At 42.7% G+C, this 25278-nt stretch overlaps 1 protein-coding gene across 2 annotated transcripts in view; it reads right to left on the reverse strand.

Annotated features, from left to right (window-relative positions):
• The window catches only part of LOC142311447 (rho GTPase-activating protein 39-like), a 129752-nt gene that overhangs the window by 76284 nt on the left and 28190 nt on the right, over positions 1–25278 (reverse strand). For both annotated transcript variants that reach the window (XM_075349894.1, XM_075349893.1), the window contains exon 2: positions 11990–12418. In XM_075349894.1, coding sequence (XP_075206009.1) covers positions 11990–12418 — 429 coding nt within the window. The remainder of the gene's footprint in view (positions 1–11989; positions 12419–25278) is intronic.

Raw genomic sequence — 25278 nt, forward strand, 5'->3', positions numbered from 1 at the left:
AGTGCGAGCTGCTGTAGCGAACATTATCGATACGACAGCTTCACACGCACATACCTGGTCGGTGACGTCACTGTGACTGCCGAAGAATCCCCCCTTCAAGGAGGCGGTGCATTCGGCATCACAGCGACGTCACCGCAACGTCACTAAGCAGCCGGCCAATAGAAGCGGAGGGGCGGAGATGAGTGGGATGTAAACATCCCGCCCACCCTCTCCCTTCCGCATTGCCGGTGGACCGCGGGTGCAGGTAAGGAGATGTTTGTCGGTCCTGTGGCTTCACACACAGCGATGTGTGGAGCTGCAGGAACGACAAACAACATCGTACCTGCGGACGCACCGACATTATGAAAATGAACGACGTGACACAGATCAGCGATTTTTGACAGTTTCACGCTCGTTCATCTTCTCTCCCAGGCTTTACACGTTGCAATGTCGTTACCGGCGCCGGATGTGCGTCACTTTCGATTAGACCCGACCATATCGCAGTAGCGATGTCGCAACGTGCAAAGTACCCCTAAGTGAAACCCCTTGGGACAATAATACAAATTACACAGAGCAATGATTTTCTAGAGGGCAAATTTTTTTATAGTAAACATGTTAGGACCTTCATGCTGCGTGCACCACAGGCAACATGAATCAGACACTGGCTGATTATTCCATCCAAAAATTCTACTTTGAAATGATGTGTGTCTCTGAGAAAAAAATAGTAGTCTCCGATGATTAATCCAAGGGCAATCTCTGGCGGCTTACCTGCGTCCCCTGCCCCACCTAAACTAGATGGACATAAGGTCTTCCTTCAGCCTTAGAAACTATGCTACTATGTTACCCCTTTAGACTGCCAGGTTTTTCTCTATAAATAGGAGAAACCAGTCAATCTCATGGCAGGAGGAAAAGCTGCAGGGGGGGGGGGGGGCTGCCACTAACTAGATGCATCATCCATGGTTGACTTACCAAATTATGGTTTGTTTGGGTTTTTTTTTCTTAAATTCCGCAATGCATCGAAGAAGTAAAACATGCTTGGCTGTAATAGCACAGCCAGTGTCTGATTCATGGAACCCATGGTCCCGACAGCATGAATCTCTTTAAAGAAGAGGAACCATACACTTTGAGTACAAAGGAATTGAAAATATGTCACAGAAAAGTCTGAAATTAGTAAAATGTCCAAAAGCTTCTTTATGTATCAGTGTTGCAATTTCTGTTCCTAAATTTCTGGTCTGCAAACTTTCACTAACCAATTCCTATACTTTATTTCCTCAAAACAATTACAGCACGTAAAGAAATTAGAAAGGGCTGCGGAACCACGGAAATCAGAGGTAATAACTGAACGTTTAGGCTGCAATTATAGTAGTGTTTCTGCAGTATTTGTTCTTTTTTTTGTTTGTTTTTTTTGGAGTTGGAGCTGGAACCACTGAGGACAAGTGTTAAGCTGGTGTCACACTAAGCGACAGCGACAACGACGTCGCTGTTACGTCACCATTTTCGGTGACGTAACAGCGACCTTGTAAGTCGCTGTTATGATCGCTGCTTAGCTGTCAAACACAGCAGAAGCAGCGATCATAACGTCGCTGTGCTACATGTGCAGAGAGCAGGGAGCCGCGCTTAGCGCTGGCTCCTTGCTCTCCTAGGTACAGTACACAACGGGTTAATTAACCCGATGTGTGCTGCAGCTACATGTCACAGTGCAGAGAGCAAGGAGCCGCGCGCACTGCTTAGCGCTGGCTCCTTGCTCTCCTTGCTACAGTATACATCGGGTTAATTACCCGATGCATACTGCAGCCACATGTCACAGTGCAGGAGCCGGCGCTGGCAGCAAGAGCGGAGGCTGGTAACCAGCGTAAACATCGGGTAACTAGGGAAAGGTCTTCCCTTGGTTACCCGATGTTTACGCTGGTTACAGCTTACCGCAGCTGCCAGTGCCGGCTCCTGATCGCTTCATTTCGTCGCTCTCTCGCTGTCACACACAGCAATGTGTGTGTCACAGCGGGAGAGTGACGACCAAAAAATGAAGCTGGACATTCAGCAACGACCGGCAACCTCACAGCAGGGGCCAGGTCGTTGCTGGATGTCACACACAGCGATAGCGACGGGACGTCGCTGCAACGTCACAGAAAATGGTGACGTAGCAGCGACGTCGTTGTCGTCGTCGTTATGTGTGACACCAGCTCTACATATAAAAATGCATATAATATACATATATTAGTGAATTAGTGAAGTAGTGAAACATTAGTGAAGTACCCCTGACCTTGGACACCACAATACTCAAAATCAATGTATTCTAGAACACTTAACGGCGTTCCAATGTTATACATTTCTATGGTGTAGTGTGTCCAAATTTGCATTTCAAGAATTAAATACTGCTCTTTGCTTTCTAATTGTATAATAAATTATGGGGTCCATTTTTCCTAATACGCTTAGCAAAAATAGAAAATTTGGTCCTAAAACAATATTTTAGTGGGAAAAAAATGTAAATTTTTGTTTTCAAATCTAAATGTTATCGTTTCGTGAATAATGTGTGTTACAAATGCTCAAAACATCACTAGATAAAATTAATCGAGGGGTCTAGTTTCCAAAATAGGGTCATTTGTAGGGGGTTTCTTATGTTTTGGCCAGTCAGAGGTTCTGCAAATGCGACATGGCGTTCACAATCTATCCCAGACAAATTTATGCTCCAAAAGTCAAATAGCGCTCTTTCCTTTCCGAACCCTGCCTTGTGCAGTTTTTGACCAGCTATGGGGTAACATCACGTTCAGGAGAAAATACAGAACAAACTAGGTGTCCATTTTTTCCAATTTCCCTAGTAAAAATTACAAACTTGGGGCCAAAATGACATTTTACTGGGAAAAAAAATATTTTTTCATTGTCACGCTCAAATGTTATAAAAATTTTGTGAAGCATCTGTGGGTTCAAAATGCACATCGCACCCCTAGATCAATTCATATCTCAGAATTACCGAGCTATATGGATGCATTCCAGAGTTATTACCACATAAAATGACACTGGTCAGGTTTGATAATTGTAGCTTTGACATTAAGCTTAAAAGTGGCCCTGTTACTAAGGGGTTGTATGCTAGCTTTCCGGAACTGCTGAAATCTAGTCTTAAGACCCATACACATTAGACTAACATTGGGCCCACACCCCAAATATTGGAAGGAAATCTAATGTGTATGGGGACCTCTCGACTCTTCCCCAATGTTTAGGGAGAGACAGAAGGATGAAGCATATCTGATTTCCATTGGCCGATCCTTTGTTCCTAGGGAAATAAGCCACTGCCACCGGAGACATTGAGGGATGGGGGGGGGACTTAGGAGAGATAGCCTTGATTTGAACAATTGTTTGTGTATGGGGAGCTTTGGGGATTGTTAATATTAGTTGACATCATTGTGCTTGGGTGCGGGAGACGATAGTAATCCATCAATCTGAGTTGTTTTACCTTTTTATGTCCTGTGCTCTTCTGCCTATTTTCATTATCTTTCCTCATGGTTACCAATATGCTAATTGGCAGGTATTCTAGAGGACAGGAATTGGACCTCCATTGGTTGCACTGTTTTGGCATATCAATTAGTTCTACTATAAAAGTCAATATGGTCCAACACTTTCAATAGGGTTTCCAAGCTTAAAAAAAAAGTAAAAAAAAAATGTAGACTTTTGGTTTGACCCAACAAACTGCAAGAACATTGAGGAAAAATGGTAATAAGGCATGTTCTTTTTGTGTTTGCGTGGGTTTCCTCACACACTTCAAAAACATTCCGATATTGAATTTAGATTGTGAGCCCCAATGGGGTACAGTGATGACAGTGTCCATAAAGCACAGTGAAATATGATGGTAATAATATTATATAAGTGTTATTCCTCAAAATAAAATAATTTGAATAAATATAAAGAGATTTTAGATGACTTCAGGGTAATCTACAGTGTATAGTCTCGTTATAGGCAATGATATCTGAAAAACATCTTGAGAAGTTTCCTCAGCCGCTCCAGAGTAGACAATGCTGCAGCTGTCTGTCTCCCTTTGGATGGACTTTACAAGCTGCTCATGAAAGAAGCCATTGTAAGAAGGGAGTGAGATCTGTACACTTAGATCTGCTGACTGCACGGAATCCGGCAACAGCTGCTCTATTCAGCCAACGTTTTGTGTCCCCGCCAGCCGAGAGCTGTGTATTTTCTGTGTGCATATGAGGGAGACCACGAATATGCATCGACAAGTGTGAAAATAAGGCCATTCAGCTACAAGTCTGCACAGGAGCAAGAGCCAGGAGGTTTCCATGCGGAATTCCTATTCAATTTCTCTATACACCAGAGACCAAACCCTCCACCTTCGGCATACCAATGTTAAGTTAAATATTGCTTCGTGCTCGTCTCTTGCCAAGTGTTGCATTTCATAGTAATAGATGTTCTGCCAAAGTGTGCTGCTAGCTGTCCCTGCAGGAAGCAACTGTGATGACAGGAATACAGCACTATTTTCTAGGAGCTACAAATGATAAGTACAGCTCAATTAATAGAAACAATTAATATCTCCGTGATGAATATCTGCCACCATCATAGAAACTATGAGAGTCTCAGGGAACCAGAAGACTTCAATGGGAAAAAAAAACTGTAATAAATATATATATTTTTCTGACCCGTGAAAATAAAAAGTTAAAAAAGTAAGGTGAAAAGATTCCATTATTTACCTTCTTACTGGAAAAAGTACCTTCCCTTTCATAAAACCTGACATTTCAGTAAGAAGCTTTGATTTCTAGTGATCATGAGACAATTTCTTTATAAACTGATAGCCAACGTTGCGGTCCATCTCGGACCTTTTTCAAGGCCTGTGTCACTCAATGGTATAGTATGCATTTGTCTCCATTCAAACAGATATGCTGTTCGTTCTCCAAATGAATAATTGCCTGCTTAATGCAAAGTCCATTATTGGAATGCTTGTACCATAGCCCTCATAAATGTATACATGCAGTGCCATACCTTGATGACCCTGAATGGAAAAATTGCGTTATGAGACATGCAGGGCAATTGTAGGGTAATGTCTGCTTAAGGACATTTGGCACTCAACTGGTGATTTTGTACAATTTATTTTGAATATCCAGAAATTAAACAGGCACAAACGTTTCGGTCAAGGTAACCTTTATCAGTGTGCAGACATGTTTAAATATTACTGGCATCCGGATGACCGAGCAATGTGTGCAGACCACGGCATTCACTGCACTCGGTCATCCCGATGCCAGTGATATTTAAACATGTCTGCACACTGATGAGGGTCACCTTGAAAAAATTGAACAAAATCACCAGTTGAGTGCTAAGTATTACATATGGTTTTGGAACCTACTTGTGTACCACCCAGCCAGAAGTGCCATGATATCCCTATTTAATGACGGTTGTGAACTGCCCTTGTCAGAGTGGGAGGCTTTGGCATTACCAGGGTCTATGCAGCTTGGTTAAGGCTCAATAGGGTTTCCTCCAAGGTCCACTGATGGACGGACAAGTCTTTACAATAGTGACTGATATACAAGGACTTCTGCCTTTGGATTCAATAGGTGGGTGAGATGGTTCCATTTCTTCCTATACACTCTTTTCCCCTAAGTCACTAATAGTTCATTGGAAGCAGATTTTCACCAACTGGGTGACACCTATATAGAAATACATAGTGCAAAGTAGTCAAAATGACTACCTCAGTAGTTCTAGTGTTAATGTGTGGACCATTGGTGGTTGGCTGACCACTGTTAAGGCCCCTTTAGACACTGAGACTTTCTAGCGATCCCACCAGCGATCCCACCAGCGATCCCTACCTGGCCAAGATCACTGGAAAGTCTCTGGTGAGCTGTCAAACAGGCAAACCTGGCCAACGACGCAGCAGCGATACGGACCTGCAGAACGACCTAGCTGGTCATTGGGGACGTGTCAAAGCAGCTATTTGAAAGGGAAGTCGCTAACAAAGTCATTGTAATGGTGTCAAACACAATGATGCTTGCTGCGCAGCGGGAATCAAAAAAACAAAAAAATGTTCCTGAAAGATTTGTAGTCGCTAGCGATGTTGCAGTGTGTAAAGGGGCCTTTAGTATCTGTGTAGATATTCTTCTATGTGATGACAACTGTCATACCTACATTCATCAGTGTGGATCAGACATTTGTAGGGGGGGGGGGGTTTGCCTGATATGAATATGAATAGGCAATTTTATCTTTTGTGATTAACCATTGTGCATTATTTTATTGATCATTAAAGGTTATGGTTAAAATAATTATTCATATTCAAAAATTGATAATTCTTGCTAAATACATTCACTGTCAAGATTCAAGAGTGCCTTGGTCTACTATATGTTTGTGATATGTGATTGCTGCAGCCGACCAATGAACTCAGCAGTGATATCGCGGTACATGCCGTGTAAACATAGAACAGGCAGGCAGTAATGGAGTGGCAGGAGCTTCACTGGATAGGGCAACATGGTGGCTTGTTGGTTAGCACTGGTGCCTTGCAGTGCTGGAATTCGGTGTTCAAAACCCATGAAGGACATCATCTGCAAGGAGTTTGTATGTTCTTCCCTAGACAGTGTAGGGGCAGTAATAATGCTCCTAGGTGAAAATACATTCACGATACTGTGCTCAGAGTTGCCATGTAAGGAATCAGTGTTCTTTAAAGCTGTAGAAACATATACAGTTATTTTTATTGTAATTATCATCATTTTACAGTTTGCAGTAAATGCAGCTGATGTCTTCATATAAGAACAATTGGATATAAATATGTATCACGTATAAATCATAAAAGAAGGCCACACTGGCCCTTGGCTTTAAAGGAAGGCCATCATGGGCCTGGGTTAGGGTGATAATTTAATGAGAAAAAGAGGATGCAAAGCAGAGAAGGGCTATTAATAGAGAAGACAACAATAGGGTCAAGTCAGAGGGGGAGGGCCAGTGGGGAGTAAAAGGGAGGTTATAAGGTCAGGACTGTTGAGAGGGGCAGCCATTTTAGGCAAAATTGAAAGAAGCCATCTCCCATCCTTTCTTGCTATTTGTTTAAGGGTCTGTAACAAAGTCGTTTCAGTAGAGCAGAGGTCATTGTTTCACGTTAATGTTCGAGGGGGAATTTTTTGTTATCTATGTCATAGCAGCAGGGCGTGGGGGAAGGTCCTCAGAGGTGAAAGAGATGGCTAATGGTGGTTTGGTGGGGTGGGGAGGAGCTCATAAAGGTTCTGAACCCTCCAGGTGGATTTAATTAAGTGTTAATTAAGGTAGAAAAATAATTCCGGTTTAAGGCAGTGAATTGCCCAGAGTAGTGGATTATGTTTTATTGCCAGGTCGGTTAACAGGTGCCTCTGAGCTGATGCAAAGCGGCTAGAGGCAAGATACGACCTGAGCGGGGGTAGACATATTCAAAATGTCTTATATATGGGGCTTTGACACCCATCACTCTATTTTCTAGATGGTTCATGTGTTTTTTTTACTAAAAGGCTGCTGTGGCCAATTTAATCCAATATTGGTGAGCAGTCTGGTTCTTTGGAGAAAATGGGGGGGGGGTGGATTTTAAGGGATGATTCACACATGACTCACGTATACCCTTTGTCATGATTATTTTAGTTTTTCAATATGTCTGTAAAAAACATTTGCCCTGATTTTTTGATAAGTTGTCCAGAAAAAGTAAAAAATCAAGTTGGCAACCCCAGCCATGCAGTGTAGAGGCAGCAGATACCGGCAAATACCAGGCCTACAATAATGCTGGTTAGTAACACAATTATAACACCTAAAGTGTGAAAGGAGAACATCACTTTAAGTACTTTAGGCAGACTCAGCTCCATAAATATAGCCAGGTCTGCCTTCCTATTTCACTCAGGTCAGGAAAATACATTGTCGAAGCAGACATGTGGATTCTCATTTTCAGGGAATGAAGGGAAAATGTGAAGAAACAAAAATAAACTCTTCTGGCTTATCAGTGATCTGATGTAGTCGCTGGCAGTCCAGTCCAGGCTGCAGTACAGTTGGGAAGGCATCAAACATCTGTTAGCCATAAAGGGTGTCATTATCACATCCCATTTGCCAATTTGCTCTGAACAAACTATTTTTGGGGGCCTGTTTGCCAAGTCTTGAAGGACGAGTCCCAGTGTGCGTGCGTGAGATTTCTGGCGAGTGCAGCTACAGTAAGTTGTGTATGGATGTTTTCAAAGCTAAAGAAAGATCCAGTGAAGTAATCACCCATATGTCTAAAAACAGCACCTTTTACTATATAATTAAAATAGCCATATGCAGCGCTGAAGAGCGGAGAGGTCTATTCTGTCAATATCCATGTAGACTACATAAAAGACTACTTCAGCTTTTCAATTACTTGTATAATATCATATGAAGGGGATGTACACAGGCAATAATATACAGTAGAGAAGAGATCTGCAGTGACTACAGGGGCTGTAATATCTTTATACTGAAGCCCTTAGTCATTGTATTCTGTGCTTCATAATTAAAAAGACATTTTGATTTCAATTTCATAAATCAATAGTACACATGAAAATAAGCAACGTTATTATATACCTTATCAGAGAAATCTGCTTCTTTCACCTCCTGGATTGAGCTTTCACACTCAATTCACGGGGAATGGTGGAATGGTCAATTCTCTATTGAGGTCAAATTTCCCCATTAGGCTAGTTTCAAACATCTGGCATTTCGCCGGATTGCCGGATCCGGCACACTCCAGTAGAGTGTTAATACTGTACAATGGCATCATGGCACGCTCCGGTCACATGCTGTCAGGTGACCGAAGCATGTGACCGGAGGTATTACACTGTAAGGGAGTGTGCCGGATTCGACAATCCGGCGAAATGCCACATGTGTGAAACGGCCTTACTGAGATAGGAGATGGCAGTTGGTGCTTTTAAAATTCTATGGAAAGGGGAGGGAGGAGCTAAAGGCAGACATAGACACTCTACTGCCATGTCTCCATAGAAATTTATGAGCACCAAATGTCATCTCCTATCTCAGTAATGGGAAAGTGTGTACTCACTGAAGACAGACTGCACCCATGAATTGAGAATTTTGAGAATGAATAATCAATCCAGGAGAAAGAAGCAGATTTCGCTAATAAGATACATTACAAAGTTTCTGATTTCCATGTGTACTACTGATGTATTTATTTAAAGCTATGGTTACTTTTAATTCTGTAGACCATCTAGGGCAATCTGCATATTGTTTTATATAAATATTCTCTTCTTTTCTCGCCCAGTCAATTATACTTGTAGCAGAAGTGATTATTTTAAATGGATCCTGTCATGTAAAAAAAAAATGCTGTTAGCCTGCAGATGTGAGGTTATTAATGTACCGGTTAATAACATCCTGAAGCTGCTCGGTGACGGCACTGAGAGGCCCGCTGCCAGGAGGAAATTAACTTTATCCTCCTGGCAGCCCCGAGCTTTCAGTCATCGGGGTGGCACCGGCGTGGCTTGAGTCACCTTCTCTGTGTATGAAGAGCAGCATCTGTAACTGTGCCCCCAACACTGGCAGCTACTGTAATTAATGTGGGTTTTTTCTTTTTATTACGCTAAGTGCTATTCTTTTTTCTAGGGAAACTCCATTATCTGTGTCCTTCTGTCATAGCAAAACTGGCACAGTACAGCTCCCTAGCTAAATCATTTTTTCCCACAGTCTCAAATCTATGGAAGTTGTCTCACAGCAATTAAAGGTAACCTGTCATGTGTAAAAATGCTATTAACCTACAGATATGGGGTTAATCTGCAGGTTAATGGTGTGTGAAACCTGGCCGGCGCCTGCATATTGAGCCCCGCTGCCAGGAGGAAATTAACTTTATTCTTCCTGGCAGCGTTCAGGTTTCAGTCACTGCTATTTGTATGGAGAGCATTGGTTGTAACTGCACCCCCCGCACTTAATGACAGCTGCTCAGCATTAGAACCAGCTGTCAGTCATTGCTGGGGGCGCAGTTACAACCGATGCTCTCCATACAAATAACGGTGACTGAACCCACGCTGGCGCCGCCCCCATGACTGAAGCAAGAACGCTCACGAAGGGAATAAAATTAATTTCCTCCAGGCATCTGGGTTTAATGTGCAGGCACCGGGCAAGTTCCAGTCAATATTAACCTGCAGATTTACCACTGTTCCGCAGGTTAAAAGTGTTTTTACACGTGACAGATTCCCTTGAAGTAATTCTACATAGTACCATAGTACTGTACATACACTTCCATGTGATGGATCAGTTTTATATGCATTGATAAGTTCCCATAGAATGAGAATTAGTGTAAAAAAATAAATCATGGCATACATACTACTTAGAAAACAGTAAAATACATTTTAGTAACATGCATTTAATAATTGCTTAATTCCCATATCTGCAGGTTAATAGCATTTTTTACCTGATAGGTTCCCTTTAATAAGTATATAAGGAAGTTTTATATATCCCATTCCCCAAATATATTAGGAGTAAACTGTAGACAAGAACAGAAATAATATGTTTATATTCACTTGTCAGTGTAACTTCAAATGGGGAAAAAATAAAATAAACCCCCTTGCTAAATCGTCCACTCGTCCATCATCAATGCTCCAATGGTCCCAGTATACACCCCCATTCCAGAAGCAATGCCTTACATTTACTGCACATGATTAATTGCAGCAGAGGTGATGCCAGCTTAGTAAACCATGAACAAAGACTAATGTGGATTTTTTTTTACACCAAATGCTATTTATTATGGTAAATCCCTTTGTGTCCTTCTGTTTCACAATACAGGAAAACTAGCACACTATGGCTCTCCAGCTGGTGTTAGACTAAACTCTTTACTTTCTCGGATACTGTATATGAGAGGACTTGTAGCTTCACCATACTTAAAGGGAATGTCCATTACTTTCACATTGTTGGCCCATCCTTAGGGGCACTTTGCACACTACGACATCGCAGGTGCGATGTCGGTGGGGTCAAATTGAAAGTGACGCACATCCAGCGTCGCAGGCGATATCGTAGTGTGTAAAGCCAATTTGATACGATTAACGAGCGCAAAATTGTCGTAATCGTATTATCGGTGTAGCGTCGGTCATTTCCATAATTTGGAAATGACCGATGTTACGATGTTGCTCCTCGTTCCAGCGGCATCACACATCACTGTCTGTGAAGCCGCTAGAGCGAGGAACATCTCCAACCTGCGTCCTGTGGCTCACGCCAGCTATGCGGAAGGAAGGAGGTGGGCGGGATGTTTACGTCCCACTCATCTCCGCCCCTCCGCTTCTATTGGCCGCCTGCCGTGTGACGTCACTATGACGCCGCACGTACCGCCCCCTTAATAAGGAGGCGGGTCGCCGGCCAGAACGACGTTGCAGGGCAGGTGAGTGCATGTGAAGCTGCCGTAGCAATAATGTTCGCTACGGCAGCTATCACCATGATATCGCAGCTGCGACGGGGGCGGGGACTATCGTGCTCGGCATCGCAAGCATCGGCTTGCGATGTCGTAGTGTGCAAAGTGCCCCTTAGGATAGATCATCAATGTCTGATCAGCTGGGGTCCGACACCGTGCACCCTCACCAATCAGCTGTTCTCGGTGCTGGCAGCCGGAAATATCTCAGCTCCGGAGCTGCCCCATTAACTGATAGAGGCCAGGTACTTCACATCCGCCTCCAATTCAAAAAAATAGGAGGCGGATGTACAGTACCTGGCCACTATAAGAAGGGTCACTTGAGGAAGTGAGCATTTCCGGCCGCATGCTGCCACCGCCGGTTGATCGACTGGGGTGCAGAGTGTCGGACCCCGGCCAATCAAACATTGATGATCTATCCTAAGGATAGGCCAACAATGTGAAAGTAGGGCATAACCTCTTTAAGTAATTTAATGTATAATAAGGAATTAATTGAACATAGTACTTTACATATGTAACGGTCCATGTGATGGATCTGTATCCATTATAAAGTGGCCAAGGAGTTAGAATTAGTGAGTAAAAGAATCAGGGCATGGCATAAATACTGCTTAGTAAAGATTAAAGTGACACATATTTGGCACTTGATGAACATTATTAATAATTGCTTACCTCCCAGAATCCTTTCTGCCATCAACGCTTTCTGCTCGTCTTTTGCCTCCATCTTTTCCATACTCCGAATCTTGCATAAAGACCTCAATAGGAGCATTTGCTCCCTCACTACTTGTGCTACCCCGGTGGGAGATTCGCTCTTGACTGGCACGTGAGCTGAGGCTTGGCTGTGAAGCTCGTTTCACTGCTTGTAATTTGGCCAAAGGCACAATGTCACATTGTTGGGGCCTGTGCCACACAGTTTGACGACTTAATGCATTATAATAGTAAAAACGACCACTTTGTTGATCATACAGTTCCCACCATTGGTTCTCATCTGACTGGCGCACATTTACACCTGAAGGTGGCTCCCAACCACATTCTCCAGTCGTCAGATTTACGTACATCCGCTCATGAGAGCGTGGCTCAATAATCTCCACCCAGTCTGAGCTGCAAAACAAAAATGAGACATGAGGTCATGGCACTGGATAATACGTAAAAATGTTAATTGTGATAAACTGCTTTACGTTACCCTCTGACTCACAATACAATATTTATACAGTAAATGCATAATGTAAAAATATCTGCCTCTTTTTTTAATCTTTCTGGCGCCATTCCTCTGACTCTCAATTTCTTCTTCATTTCTGTAACATGGCCAACTACTTACCAAACCACTCCATACACAATATTTTGGCAGTCTGAGACCCCCTCCCAAGTGTTGTCCATCTGGGAGCAGGGTGTTTGTCTGATTCCATGGTGTACATAGTGTAGTCTGAGCCAGTATCTCCAGCTCTTGGATGGACAAGATGCTTTAACAGGTTTTAAATCTTTATTTATCCCCAAATGATACCTGGAGTGTTATCCGTAGTTTCAGGCACTGTTCTTTTTACATAAAATACTCCAATATATACAGTTTAATAATTAACAGATAGGAGAAAAGTGCACAGAGCGCAGTACTTATGACAGCTATCACGTTTCCATGATGGTTGTGCTCACTCATAAAAAGGATTACGGGCAAACCCAAGCTTTTGTGTCTCAGTCAAAACACTGTCAGAATGACCCTCTGCTACAGTTTCCTTGTTTAGTTAAAAGGAATTTGACACTAAATTCAGTCTCCTATTACTAAAAAAAGTCAGCACCCTGGCCTACATGAGTTGTCAAAGAGGCTGATGTTCTTTGTTATCTTTAGGGCTCCTTGCAATCATCTGAGATGCGTCTGAAGGCCAAGCTACATCCATAAAGAACATATACAGGTCCACTTATAATTGTGTCATAATCTATCTTACACAGGGCATGTCTCATAAGAAAGATAAACTAATGGCAACTGATTGCCCAAAAATCAGCTCCAGAAGCAGAAACAACAGATTGGTGGGATTCATTATCATGTCAGAGCTTGAGGGCATTACAAGATTCTCTGCTAGACAAATCAACCCTAAGGGGTGCTTCACACATAGTGAGATCGCTACTGAAATCGCTGCTACGGCACGGTTTTGGTGACGCAACAGTGACCTCATTAGCGATCTCGCTGTGTGTGACACTGAGCAGCGATCTGGCCCCTGCTGCGAGATCGCTGCTCGTTACACACAGCTCTGGTTCGTTTTCTTCAAAGGCGCTCTCCCGCTGTGACACACAGATCGCTGTGTGTGACAGCGAGAGAGCGACGAAATGAAGCGAGCAGGGAGCAGGAGCCGGCATCTGGCAGCTGCGGTAAGCTGTAACCAGGGTAAACATCGGGTTACCAAGGTGGTTACCCGATATTTACCTTAGTTACCAGCCTCCGCAGCTCTCACGCTGCCTGTGCTGCCGGCTCCGGCTCTCTGCACATGTAGCTGCAGTACACATCGGGTTAATTAACCCGATGTGTACTGTAGCTAGGAGAGCAGGGAGCCAGCGCTAAGCAGTGTGCGCGGCTCCCTGCTCTCTGCACATGTAGCTGCAGTACACATCGGGTTAATTAACACGATGTGTACTGTAGCTAGGAGAGCAAGGAGCCAGCGCTAAGCAGTGTGCGCGGCTCCCTGCTCTCGCGGTTATGATCGCTGCTTCGGCTGCTGTGTTTGACAGCTAAGCAGCGATCATAACAGCGACTTACAAGGTCGCTGTTACGTCACAGAAAATGGTGACGTAACAGCGACCTCGCTGTCGCTTAGTGTGAACCAGCCCTAACCTATATCACAGAAAAGAAATTGTATGGAAGTTTTAAGGTTGTCTTTCATAAGCCTGTTTGGGTTAAGATAGGTGAATAACGATAGAGATATCTTATACCTTGAATGCTTATATACTTGAATGCTTTGCCGCTCAAATTTTCTTGGCATTTTCAGTGGTAAATCGGCCTAGCTATGAACAAAATGTCTTCTTGAGTAGACAGATTTGCCATTTAGGAGTCTGTTGGCTACATTTTACAGGCGGTATTTTATCTCATAAAGCTACCTAATTTGCAACACACAGACCACTAAATTCATAATACCAGGAAACTATCAATAGCTAAGCTACAATTATCTGCTAGCCTAGTCCTAAATACCCTTAACTACCGTAGGCTGAAAATCTTGGTGACATCCCCCACAATGGTACCCAGTACCTGTGGCACATGTTTCACCAGCTCCGTATATTTCCCAATTCTGGAATGCACTCTATTGGTCAAGTAATGTGACACATAAACCTAAAATTATTGAATGTTCTCAGTGAGAGGAACAAAATTATAATCTTGTGATACCTTTTAATGGCTAACTAAAATAAAATAAAGTGATAAAGTTTTAGTTAGCCATTAAAAGGTATCACAAGATTATAATTTTGTTCCTCTCACTGAGAATATTCAATAATTTTTCAACTGGCTAACACGGTACCAAAACCTTTTCACTTGTAACATAAACCTAAAAAATACTGTCAGGGCAAATCACTAAATGTACTAAGGTATGTTGTTGTAGATAAATATTGGGGAAACCTTTAAAGAGGAACAACCGACTGGTCAAAAGTGACCAGTTTTTGTTCTTGCTTTATTCTCCATGATTTCCTGAGCATTGCATGGTTTTTCTTTTTAAAATCTGCTGTATGGTTCCAGAGATGTGGGACTTTTTATTTAGTACTTTTTTATGGTCTTTTACAAAGGGGTGTTGCTCAATGAGTAACTATGCAGATCAGCTTAAAGACACACCCACAGAGAATCCTGTAAGCCACTTCCCCATGATAGAGACCATAAAAATTAGCTCAAAGCAAAAAAAGAACAACGGAATATTCAGGGGAACAGCGGGAATAAAATAAGAGGAACAAGTGACCAATATGATCTGATTGACAACTCCTCTTTAAAATGAGACAGGTGGTATGGTTTTACTTTGCTGAACCTTGGACTCTCTTTATACATGTGCTACCTTTTAGGATCTGGGGACAGCGTTCTCGGCAGTGTGCATTAACAGCATGTGATATTGTGTTTACTCGGTGAGTTTATCATTAACCAAGATTTCACTCATGGTCTACCAACAAATACAAGCCATATCTTTATCCTCTATCTCCCACCCCCTCTCCATATACACACACACACAGACATTTTTTATATATATATATATATATATATATATATATATATATATATATATATATATATATATATATATATATATATATATATATAAAAATATAAATAAAACACATGTGAATTAAATTTTTGTATATTGGTCAAGCAATTGTTGCCAAATTAGCACCAGCTCCTTCTATTTCATAACCTCTCTGAAGATCACATACACCTTTCTCATTACTTACGAGATTTGGCTAAAAAAATAAAAATATCTAAAATATGAAATGTAAAAATTGATGCCATTTCCAGAGAACAAGCCATGTTCATCTGTCTGAAGAATCAAAGTATCATTTCGCCATTGTGTGCACGTTATTACCAAGTTAATGCCTATGCCATCTAAAATAGCTCTGTGGTCTGTTATTTCAAGAAATACTTTATGTGGTTTGTATTTTTGGTGAAGATTTATTAAAGCTGCCAAAAAAAATCTAACAATTATACAAAACACAAAGAGCCTCATCTGGATTTAACTTTAGCGTGTGAATTACAAAAACACTGGGACATTCAATTTTGGCTTTATTAAAAATCTTTGGAAAGACTGCCATGTGTAAAAATATTACTATACGTTGGTTTTAGATGTGGGATTAGATGTTCGTTTAGCATTGTTGAGTATTTAACACTCAAGCCATCTGGCAGAACTGTTTAAAGGATTTATTGCTTTTAGGTTTTCTATTTCTGTTTGGATCGGTTTAACTCTTCCATATCTGATTTTGTGATTTTGGGAAATTGATGCACATTCGCAGCCTTCACATGTCATGCAAAAAAAGAGCACATTTTTTAGCAAGTTTTTCCTTCCTTTTTCTGTGAGTATTGGGCACGAAGTTGCTTGGTGCAAAACTGGAAGATTTATTAAAATCCTTAAATCACCAACAAATGAACAGAAAACAGCGTTCTCTTGGGTGTAAAGGTATAACAAACAAAACAGTCCATCAAGCAGGAGGGTCTCACCTGTTTACAATAGGTCTCTACCCAGATCTACGCAGGAACACAAGTCTTCTCATGAACAAGAGGTAGTTTCCTGTCAGGTCCAATATGCATCCAGAACCATGAGCAGTTCTTGGTGCATATTGCTAATCCCTCCCTAACTGTCCCTATATCTTGTAGCATGAAGAGATCTTTAGAAAAAGTATTTCTAAAGATTCTTTATCATATGCTAATGAGGCCAGGGACTAGTTGCAATGGTGTAACTTCCCCTAGCTAGTCGGCTCCCTTAGCATGTTAGTACGTCTCTGTGGGTGTGCTAACATGTGCTAAATGAGCAGCATGAGAGGTATGGTCGCTCTCACCTCTCCTGCCACCGCTGGTTTTCGGCTCAGTGCGGAAGATCAGAATGTCCCCAGACTTCCAGTCATGCGCACTACACCAGTTTGAAGCCGGGACGCATATACCCAGCTTTATAGTATGCATTACTGGAAGTCCGGGACTTCTGATCATGCACACTGAGCCGAAATCCAGCGTCGGGCACGGTGGCAGCAAACACCAGTGAGATTGACCATGCCTCTGACGTTGCGCATTCATTATGCTAAGGGGGCTGACTAGCCAAGGGAAGTAACACCTTTGCGACTAGTCTCAGGCCTTATTAACATATTATAAAGAATCTTTAGAAATACTTTTTCTAAAGATCACTTTATGTATGCTACTAGATATGGAGACAGTTAGGCAGGGATTAGTAATGCGCACCCAGAACTTCTTGTGGTTAGGGGTGCATATTGCACCTGAAAGGTTACCTTTAAGTCTCAGACGCCTTCCGAGGCAGCTGAGATGCCTTTTAAATGAGCTGCAAAGCCTGGATTAGACATAAGTTAATGACCAGACCTACCCAGCCTGTTCCTAAAACCTGGGCCCAAAAAAATGGTCCATTAAATAAACCTTTCAGCATTTTCTCTGGGTTTCACATCACCAAGGCTATGCACCTCAGTGACACATACTCAATCCAGGACTGTGCAGCTGCCATCTTACAGTATGCATGTACAACTATGTCCTGTATAGCACATCTACATGAAATCCTAAGTGTCACTGTAAATTGATGCCACACTGGACTTGTTCTGACACAGGCTTATTAGTCTACTCTTCCTCCTCACTTGGTATTCCACACTGTCCAATGAAACAATGTTTCCATTGGTTTGAAACCTATTAGGCTTCATAGTATTTGCATATTCTCCTTGTGTTTGTGTTGGTCATCTCCAGGTACTCAGGTTCCCAAACTCTAAAAATATGCTTCACTAATGTGAGCAGGGGTATTTTCAGTGAGTGTGAAGTTTATCTATTTTAAGAAAAAAATGTGTTTTGCTGCTTTGATCCCGCTTGTGTCATTAACTACGGTAGATAGATATGCATGGAAATGACTGGGGAAGAGGTGGTGCGTACAGGGTACATGAGCAGTCCCCAACCTGTGCCTTGAGTGCCATGTTTGGCTTGCGTACCCATGTGGCTCACGACTCTCAGCCAGTTTGGTGCATTAGCACCAGGTCTAGCAAGCAGCTATGAAGAGAAGGTCTCCAGATGACTTTTGAAAGTTTCAGAAGAGCAGACATGGATGTGCATGTATTGGCCAAGAAGAGAAGATAAATATGACAAACTGGAGATTAGATGATACTGCCAGTTAGAGAGTGCTTGAAGCTGGATACAATAATGTGGTAGGAATGTCTACAATGAGAATATTGTACGGGGTACAGAGTGTGTACTGTGAGGGAAGCTTTGCTGTTATACCAGTAATGGGGGACTCTAGGTATCACCCCTCTGTATTGTGGAGGGGAGGTTATAGTGCAGGATTTGGCTCATGACAATCTTTCTGAGATTAATGTTGCTATAATGGTAAGATAAATTGGGGACTGGGTATATGATGCTGAGGGCTACACTTTAATGTTCATGAATTCTTATGCAGATATTTGATATTAAAGGAAATGTATTATCAATACTATTTAAAATAATAAATAAAACCAGATCATGAAACATAACCCTTTTTTCTAATGCTTTTATTTTCTAATTGTAAATTTATTTTCTAAACACGATTAAGGAAGTAATGTGTCACGGGGCAGAGTGACAGAGTGAGGACACCTAGACTGACCCTCAGACTGGGGACCCTGCGCTCTCCCTTAGCTCAGAGGTACACTTGATGGTAGCGAGGTCTGAGTAGCCAGCATGTGTCGCGGGCGGGGGGTACGCTGCTCGACCCCGCTCGCGGCTCGGGTCTGGCTGCTGCTGCTGCTCGGTGGCTCGAGCGGTGGGCCGGATCCGGGGACTCGAGCGGCGCTCCTCGCCCGTGAGTGAAAGGGGAATAGTTTTTGGGGTTTGGGAAGTCAGTCCTTGACGCCACCCACGGTTGTGGTGAGGTTGGGAAACCACCGCTGCTCTGGACGGGGAGCCCGGGAGCGATGACAGGGAGCAGCCGAGATGTTTCTCTCCCCTCCGTGGGTAGGGGGGTTTTGGTGGTCCCGGTGCCCGGTGATGGTGACTGAAAGGTGGATGGCGGGGTTTGGTGAGGTGCAGGGTCGCAGGGGCAGCGCTGTGCCTGACGGCACGGTGGTAATCATTCAGCCAATAACGTACACGGAGTCTCTGGTAAAACAAACGGCTGGATGGGTGGGTCCCACAGGCGGCTACGGTGGTCACTCCCAGTAGGTTGGCGGTGACTGTCTCTCCCTGCACCTGTGATGTGTTTTCGGCCCCGATGGCTTCCCACCGGTAGCCCGCTCCCCAGCGGTGTGTTTGCCAGAGGAGCCCCTTTTTGCCCGCAGGCTCTGGCCCTGGGAACTCTAGCTATGGCGGTAGCTGTATTTCCCTTCACGGTTGAGCGGTTGCCTTTAGTCGGGTCTTTGCTGCTGGGAAACCCCGGAGGTTCCAGTCGCTGACGGATTTGACCGGTTTAACGGCGACTCCAAGCCTGGTCGGGGTCCGTAGGCCCTGCCGAATGGTGCTGGCTTCTCTTCGCTCCCCGGTTCGGTATCGGCGGGCCAATGCCCGTCCCCAGTCCTTACGGTTATGCGTCAATCGGCCTCTCCTGCAGACGGTCACCACTGTCTGCCAACCTTGCTCTTGGGTGCCCGGGCCACGTACCCGGACATGGTCAGTCTGCTCCACTACCACTTCACTCCTCTCCTTTCACTTTCCCTAACTCAACTCCGTCCTTTCCCGCCTCCAGGACTGTGAATTCCTCGGTGGGTGGGGCCAACCGCCTGGCTCCACCCCACCTGGTGTGGACATCAGCCCCTGGAGGGAGGCAACAAGGATTTGCGTGTGTGACTGATGTGCCTAACCGGGGTGTGGGGTGTGTTGTTGCAGTTCCTGTGACGTCCTGGCTTGTCCAGGGCGCCACAAATGACCCCAACTGCTGTCCAAACCCTGGTATAACTCCCCTGCACCTCCTCTACCCAAGGTGTGAGCCGGGACCATAATCAAAAATCCCACAAAACACGGACGGGGAGAAACCAAAACTTGTACACATGACAAGCAAACACAAAGGAGCGACAATGCGTGCACAGGGGAAAATAACACAAAAGGGAGAAAAGAAACAGACAACCGGGAAACTTCCACACCGCACAATAAGCACACCACAAATCACCAAAATTGGCTCACCAAAATAAGACTGGAATCGCTGCACAAGCTCAAGCTGTTATCACCACAGTCTGAAAGAAACCGGTACCTTAAATAGGGAGGAGACAGGTGCACGGGGCAATTAGCAACCTGAGCTCCTAGTTCCTGCTCACCAGTCTGCAAGAATTAACTCCTGTGATGCTGAAAACCAGTGAACGTGAATCAGTCAATGTTCTGCTCTGGTTGAACAACTCTGAAGCATCAGGTTGCCTGTCAGACTCTTTAGTGTGAATAGAGTCTTACACCGCCATGCCACCAAGTGCGGGCAGAGCCGAACATCGCAATGCACAATGAATCATTAACGTCTATGAAAGAGTTATTTTAACATGCCTGGTCACCTGTGCAGAGGTCATTGTACAGAGAGGGGGAAGAGGTGAGATGTGAACATCACCTATTGTGTATGAGGTCAGCCTGTAATACCTACTGTTTATAGAGGTAATATCAGTCATTGTAATACTATGTGTGATGATTAGGAGATGACTACCAAAATGTGATCTGTACGTAGTGTAGATTTTTTTATTATTTTTTTTTAATATGGAAAGTGATATATAAACAAAAACTGAAAAAAATAATTTAAGGAACATAAAACTTTTTTTGTACATTTTATTTAAATAGTAGGTCATTTTCTGGTGAGATATACCTAATAATATGTTAAATTGCATCTACTAGCAAACTCAATTCACTAATGTAAATCCCAGCGTTTACCACTCCTGGCATATTCTGTATTTTATTCTCTCTCCTAGACCAGTGACCATTTTATGTAGACTTGGTGGTTAAGGTTCAATATAGTAATAACAAAATGTCCCATAGTGCTGGTCATAAAGTCTTGAACAGTTAAGGTCAAAGAAATTGATTGCTGTTCAAAATATTGTAAGTAATAAGACTTTGTTAATTAGTTGATTTAAAATTTTGGTTCCACATAAGGCGTCATTAAAGGGAATGTGTCGTCAGAAAATGACTTTTTTAAATCAGGTTTAAAAAAAAAATGTATAAATAAAATAAAAAAAGAAAAATTGCAAGGTTTTTTTTCATATCATGAGGATTTTTATTTAAAAAAAACAAATTTGGTAATTTTGCAATTGTCAGACTGGTCACTGGGGCCATTGTGGACTCATACTTCTTGTCTTTTCAAGAATACTTTTTAGAAGGCTCCTTATCAGCACAGGCAGCATTACAAATTTACAAGTAACACCTCAATACCCAGCTGATCTGATAACACAGGATCCACCATTCACAAAGGTGTTGTCACAGCTTTCCCTGCCCCCCTTTTGTTCACAAAAACCTTTGCACAGGTTCATTAGATGCTACAATACAGCAATAAGTCTATTTATTGATGTTAATGTACCTGTGGATTTTCTGAAACAACAAGTTGAGTCTAAAAAGGACAAGTAGCTAATGCAAAAACTACAAGACTTCTAATTTTTAATAAAAATCATAATAGGGGGGAGATAAAAAAGTACCCCAAAAATATAGTATGTTTAATGCAAAAACCTGATTTAAACAACAATTCATGATTAAGGACAAATTCCCTTTAAAAGATGAATATTTTAGTTGTGTACCTGTCTATTTAACTTCGAGAACCACACATACACATACACAGCACCTGCAGTTTTAGAACTGCGGTTTAGTAGAACTATGGTGGGTCTGATTTAATTCTAGAGTAAAGAAAGTTTAACACATGTACAGTTGTGGCCAAAGGTCTTCAGACTTAACGGCGTATTCCCATCTCCAAGATCCTATCCCAATATATATTAGGTATAATAATCATGTTAGCAAATACCTCCAATTAAATATGTAGTATATTTCTGATATAGCCATGTCTCTTACCTCATGTGCAGGGCATTGCAGCTTAGGTATCCATGGTTATGACCATGAGCAACTATCTAACTCACTATGTGTGGTCTTAATTATTACACCTACTACATATTGGAATAGGATCTTGGAAATTGGAATACCCTTCAAACAAATTTTGGTTTTCACAAAGTTTTCTGCCTCAATGTTTTTTAGATCTTTTAGTCAAAGCCCTGGGCTTAACTACAATGGGTGCAAGGGTTAATCGCACCCAAGGCCCTGTGCCCACGCTGCGAATTTTGTCTCCGATTTTCAGAAATCTGCAGCATGTGTCTGCATGTCCATTGTGAAGTCATCAAAGTCTATGAGAATTCAGAAGTGCTGTGCCCACGTTGAGTATTTTTCCTTTGCGTATTTGGTGCAGATTTCTTTTTTTCTTCACCAAATCTTCAGCACATACGCAAGGGAAAAATAAGCACCGTGGTCACAGCACTTCTGAATCTCATAGATTTGGCTGGCTTCACAATGAACATGCAGATTTTGCGGCAGATTTCTGAAAATACGAGTCAAAACTACACAGCGTGGGCATTGGGCCTAATGGTCTCCAAAAGGTTCCTCTAGCTCATATGAAAAGATCCATGACAGTTGAGCGCCCTGTTAAAGATTTTGCACTCTGGCCATGCATTGCAAGTTACACTAGTCAGATCTTTGTATGGTTACTGAAGTACAATTACAAGTATTTCATATGGCTTTTTTTAAACTTTTATTAAAAAATTAAATCATATTTATGCAAAGACTCAATATTTACAGTGTTGACACTTATTTTTTCAAGAAATCTGCAATTCGCCCTTAGGCTATGTGCGCACTGGGAAATGAAATTTTCTTGTGAAAATTCCGCATCCTCTCAAAGATTACCGCACCCGCGGTAAAAAAACGCGTGAAACCGCACCCGAAAACCGCATGCGGTTTGCCGCGGTTTGCTGCGGTTTTACCGCGGTATTGCCGCGGTTTTGCCGCGTGCGGGTTGGGATGTGCTTTATTGCATTCAATGCAATAAAGCACATTGAAAAAAAAAAAAAAAAAAGTCATTTAATTCTGAGATAGTAGATAGACAGAAGAATAGATAGAGGGATAGATAGACAGACAGATAGATAGATGGATAGATAGAGGACAGATCGCTGCATTTCCCACGGTCGGCAGTGAGTTCACATTACCGGCCGTGGGAAATGATCGGTAATTACCTCTGCTGTCTGCTGCTTTCATTCAGCGCTGTGTCTGTGACAGTCGCGGCTGGATGGAAGCAGCGCAGGACGTCGGACCTGTGGATTACGCCGGAGCTTTGTTTGGGAGGGGTTAATAAAATGGTGAACGAGGCTTGTTGGTTTTATTTAAAATAAAGGATTTTTCGGTGTCTGTGTTTTATTCACTTTACTTACGGGTTGATCATGTCAGCTGTCTCATAGACGCTGCCATGATCAAGCCTGGAGTTAATGGCGGTGGTCCCCCACCATCATTAACCCCTTGTATTACCTTGCCACCACTGCTACACGGTGGCAAGAAGAGCCGAGGACACTCCGGTAGTGCCGCATAATGCATGCGACAGTGCCGGGGCAGCTGCGGCTGATATTCTCGGCTGCGGGAGGGGGAGGGAGGCGGGGGACATTATCCCTGCCCCTCTCCCTCCCCAGCCTGAGAATACCGGGCCGCCGCTGTGTGCTTACCTCGGCTGGAAGGTAAATATGCAGCGGAGCCCACGTTCTTTTTTTTCTATATTTCCGTTTTCTTTCTATGTGTGTTCTATGTGTCTGTGTCTATGTGTTCTATGTCTGTGATGTGTTCTGTGTCTGTGATGTGTGTGTGTTTACTCTCTGCACGGCTTCCTCTTCCTGTAATGACATCACTTCCCTGCAAAACCGCAGACAAGCGATGCACATTACCGGAGGTAAACCGCGAAATACCGCAGGGAATAACGCAGGAAAACGCAGTGAACCGCACAGAATTTGCTGCCTGCGTTATTCCCTGCGGGATTTCATGATTAACATTGAGTCAATGGAGTGAAATCCCGCAGCGATGTGCGGAAAAGAAATGACATGCACTTGTTTTTGCTGCGGGATTCCCGCAACAAAACATGCAGCTGTCAAATTCCGCCCAGTGCGCACAGGATTTTTTTTCTCCATAGGATTTGCTGGTGATTCACTGCAGAGATGTTATGAACATTTTCTGCAGCGAAACATGCATCAAATCCGCGGAAAATCCGCGGCAAAATCCGGTAAGTGCGCACATAGCCTTACACGGTGAATATCAAATTCTGGGCCAAATCTTGAAAAATGGCAACCTATTCTTACCTACGTTTTGAGTTCATCACATGTTCTGTGATTTTGTTTGTCAACTGACCTTTTGAGGATTGACTACAGGTTCTCAATGGAATTGAGATCTGATGAGATTTGATAGACCCATAATGTCAATGCTTTGTTCACCGAGACCCTTAGCTATCACTTTTGCCTTATGAAATGGTGTGCCACCATTCTAGAAAATGCATTGCTCATCACCAAATCACTACTGGATCATTGGAAGAAGTTTCTTTTGGAGGATGATTAGATTAGATATGATTCTTTATTAATGGTAAAAGTATGAGTGGGCTCACTTCTTTGGATGAAAGACAACCCCATACATGAAAGGTCTCGGGATGATTTACTGTTGACATGACACAGGACTCATGTTAGTGCTGAAATTTTCTTCTCTGGACAATTATTCTTTCAGATGTCCACAACTGTCTGAATCAAATAAAACACTCCAGCAATTTTGTCAGTTTCAAAACTTTTGGCCACAACTGTTCAATACATCTTTTTGAAGAACCTCTTTCAAATTTGCCAAAACTACAACCCACCCTGAACCCCATCAACCATATCCTCTGTTAATGAAGATTTATGCTAAAAATTGTAACGTTACATATTTTAATTTACTATGTCTGAAAATGAAAGAATACAAAACATATACTAAGATATCAGTAATTTAACAGCAATGTGACCAAGGTTCAAAGAGTTTGAGCATATGTTCTTGAGGTTCAACAAAGGGAAACTCATTACATTACAGTTTGCATTAGCTCATCACGTAACATAGGCAAATGGTGAGCCATGTTTTCAAAGCAAATAGAAGAATCAAATTGCATTAGTTGTCTGCCAGCCTTAGTATAGCATTCATATGCCATCTCAGATTGTCTACAGAGAACATGCTTACAAGCACTACATAATTAAAGCTAGATGCCACTGGTTACCTAAAAACACAAAGCAATGACAAAATTAGGAGCAGACATATCGAATGGATAGCACTGGCAACTCTTTGCTTCAGAAAAGCTTTCTAA

The sequence above is a fragment of the Anomaloglossus baeobatrachus genome, chromosome 5, assembly GCF_048569485.1.
Source record: "Anomaloglossus baeobatrachus isolate aAnoBae1 chromosome 5, aAnoBae1.hap1, whole genome shotgun sequence".
Taxonomy (NCBI): Eukaryota; Metazoa; Chordata; class Amphibia; order Anura; family Aromobatidae; genus Anomaloglossus; species Anomaloglossus baeobatrachus.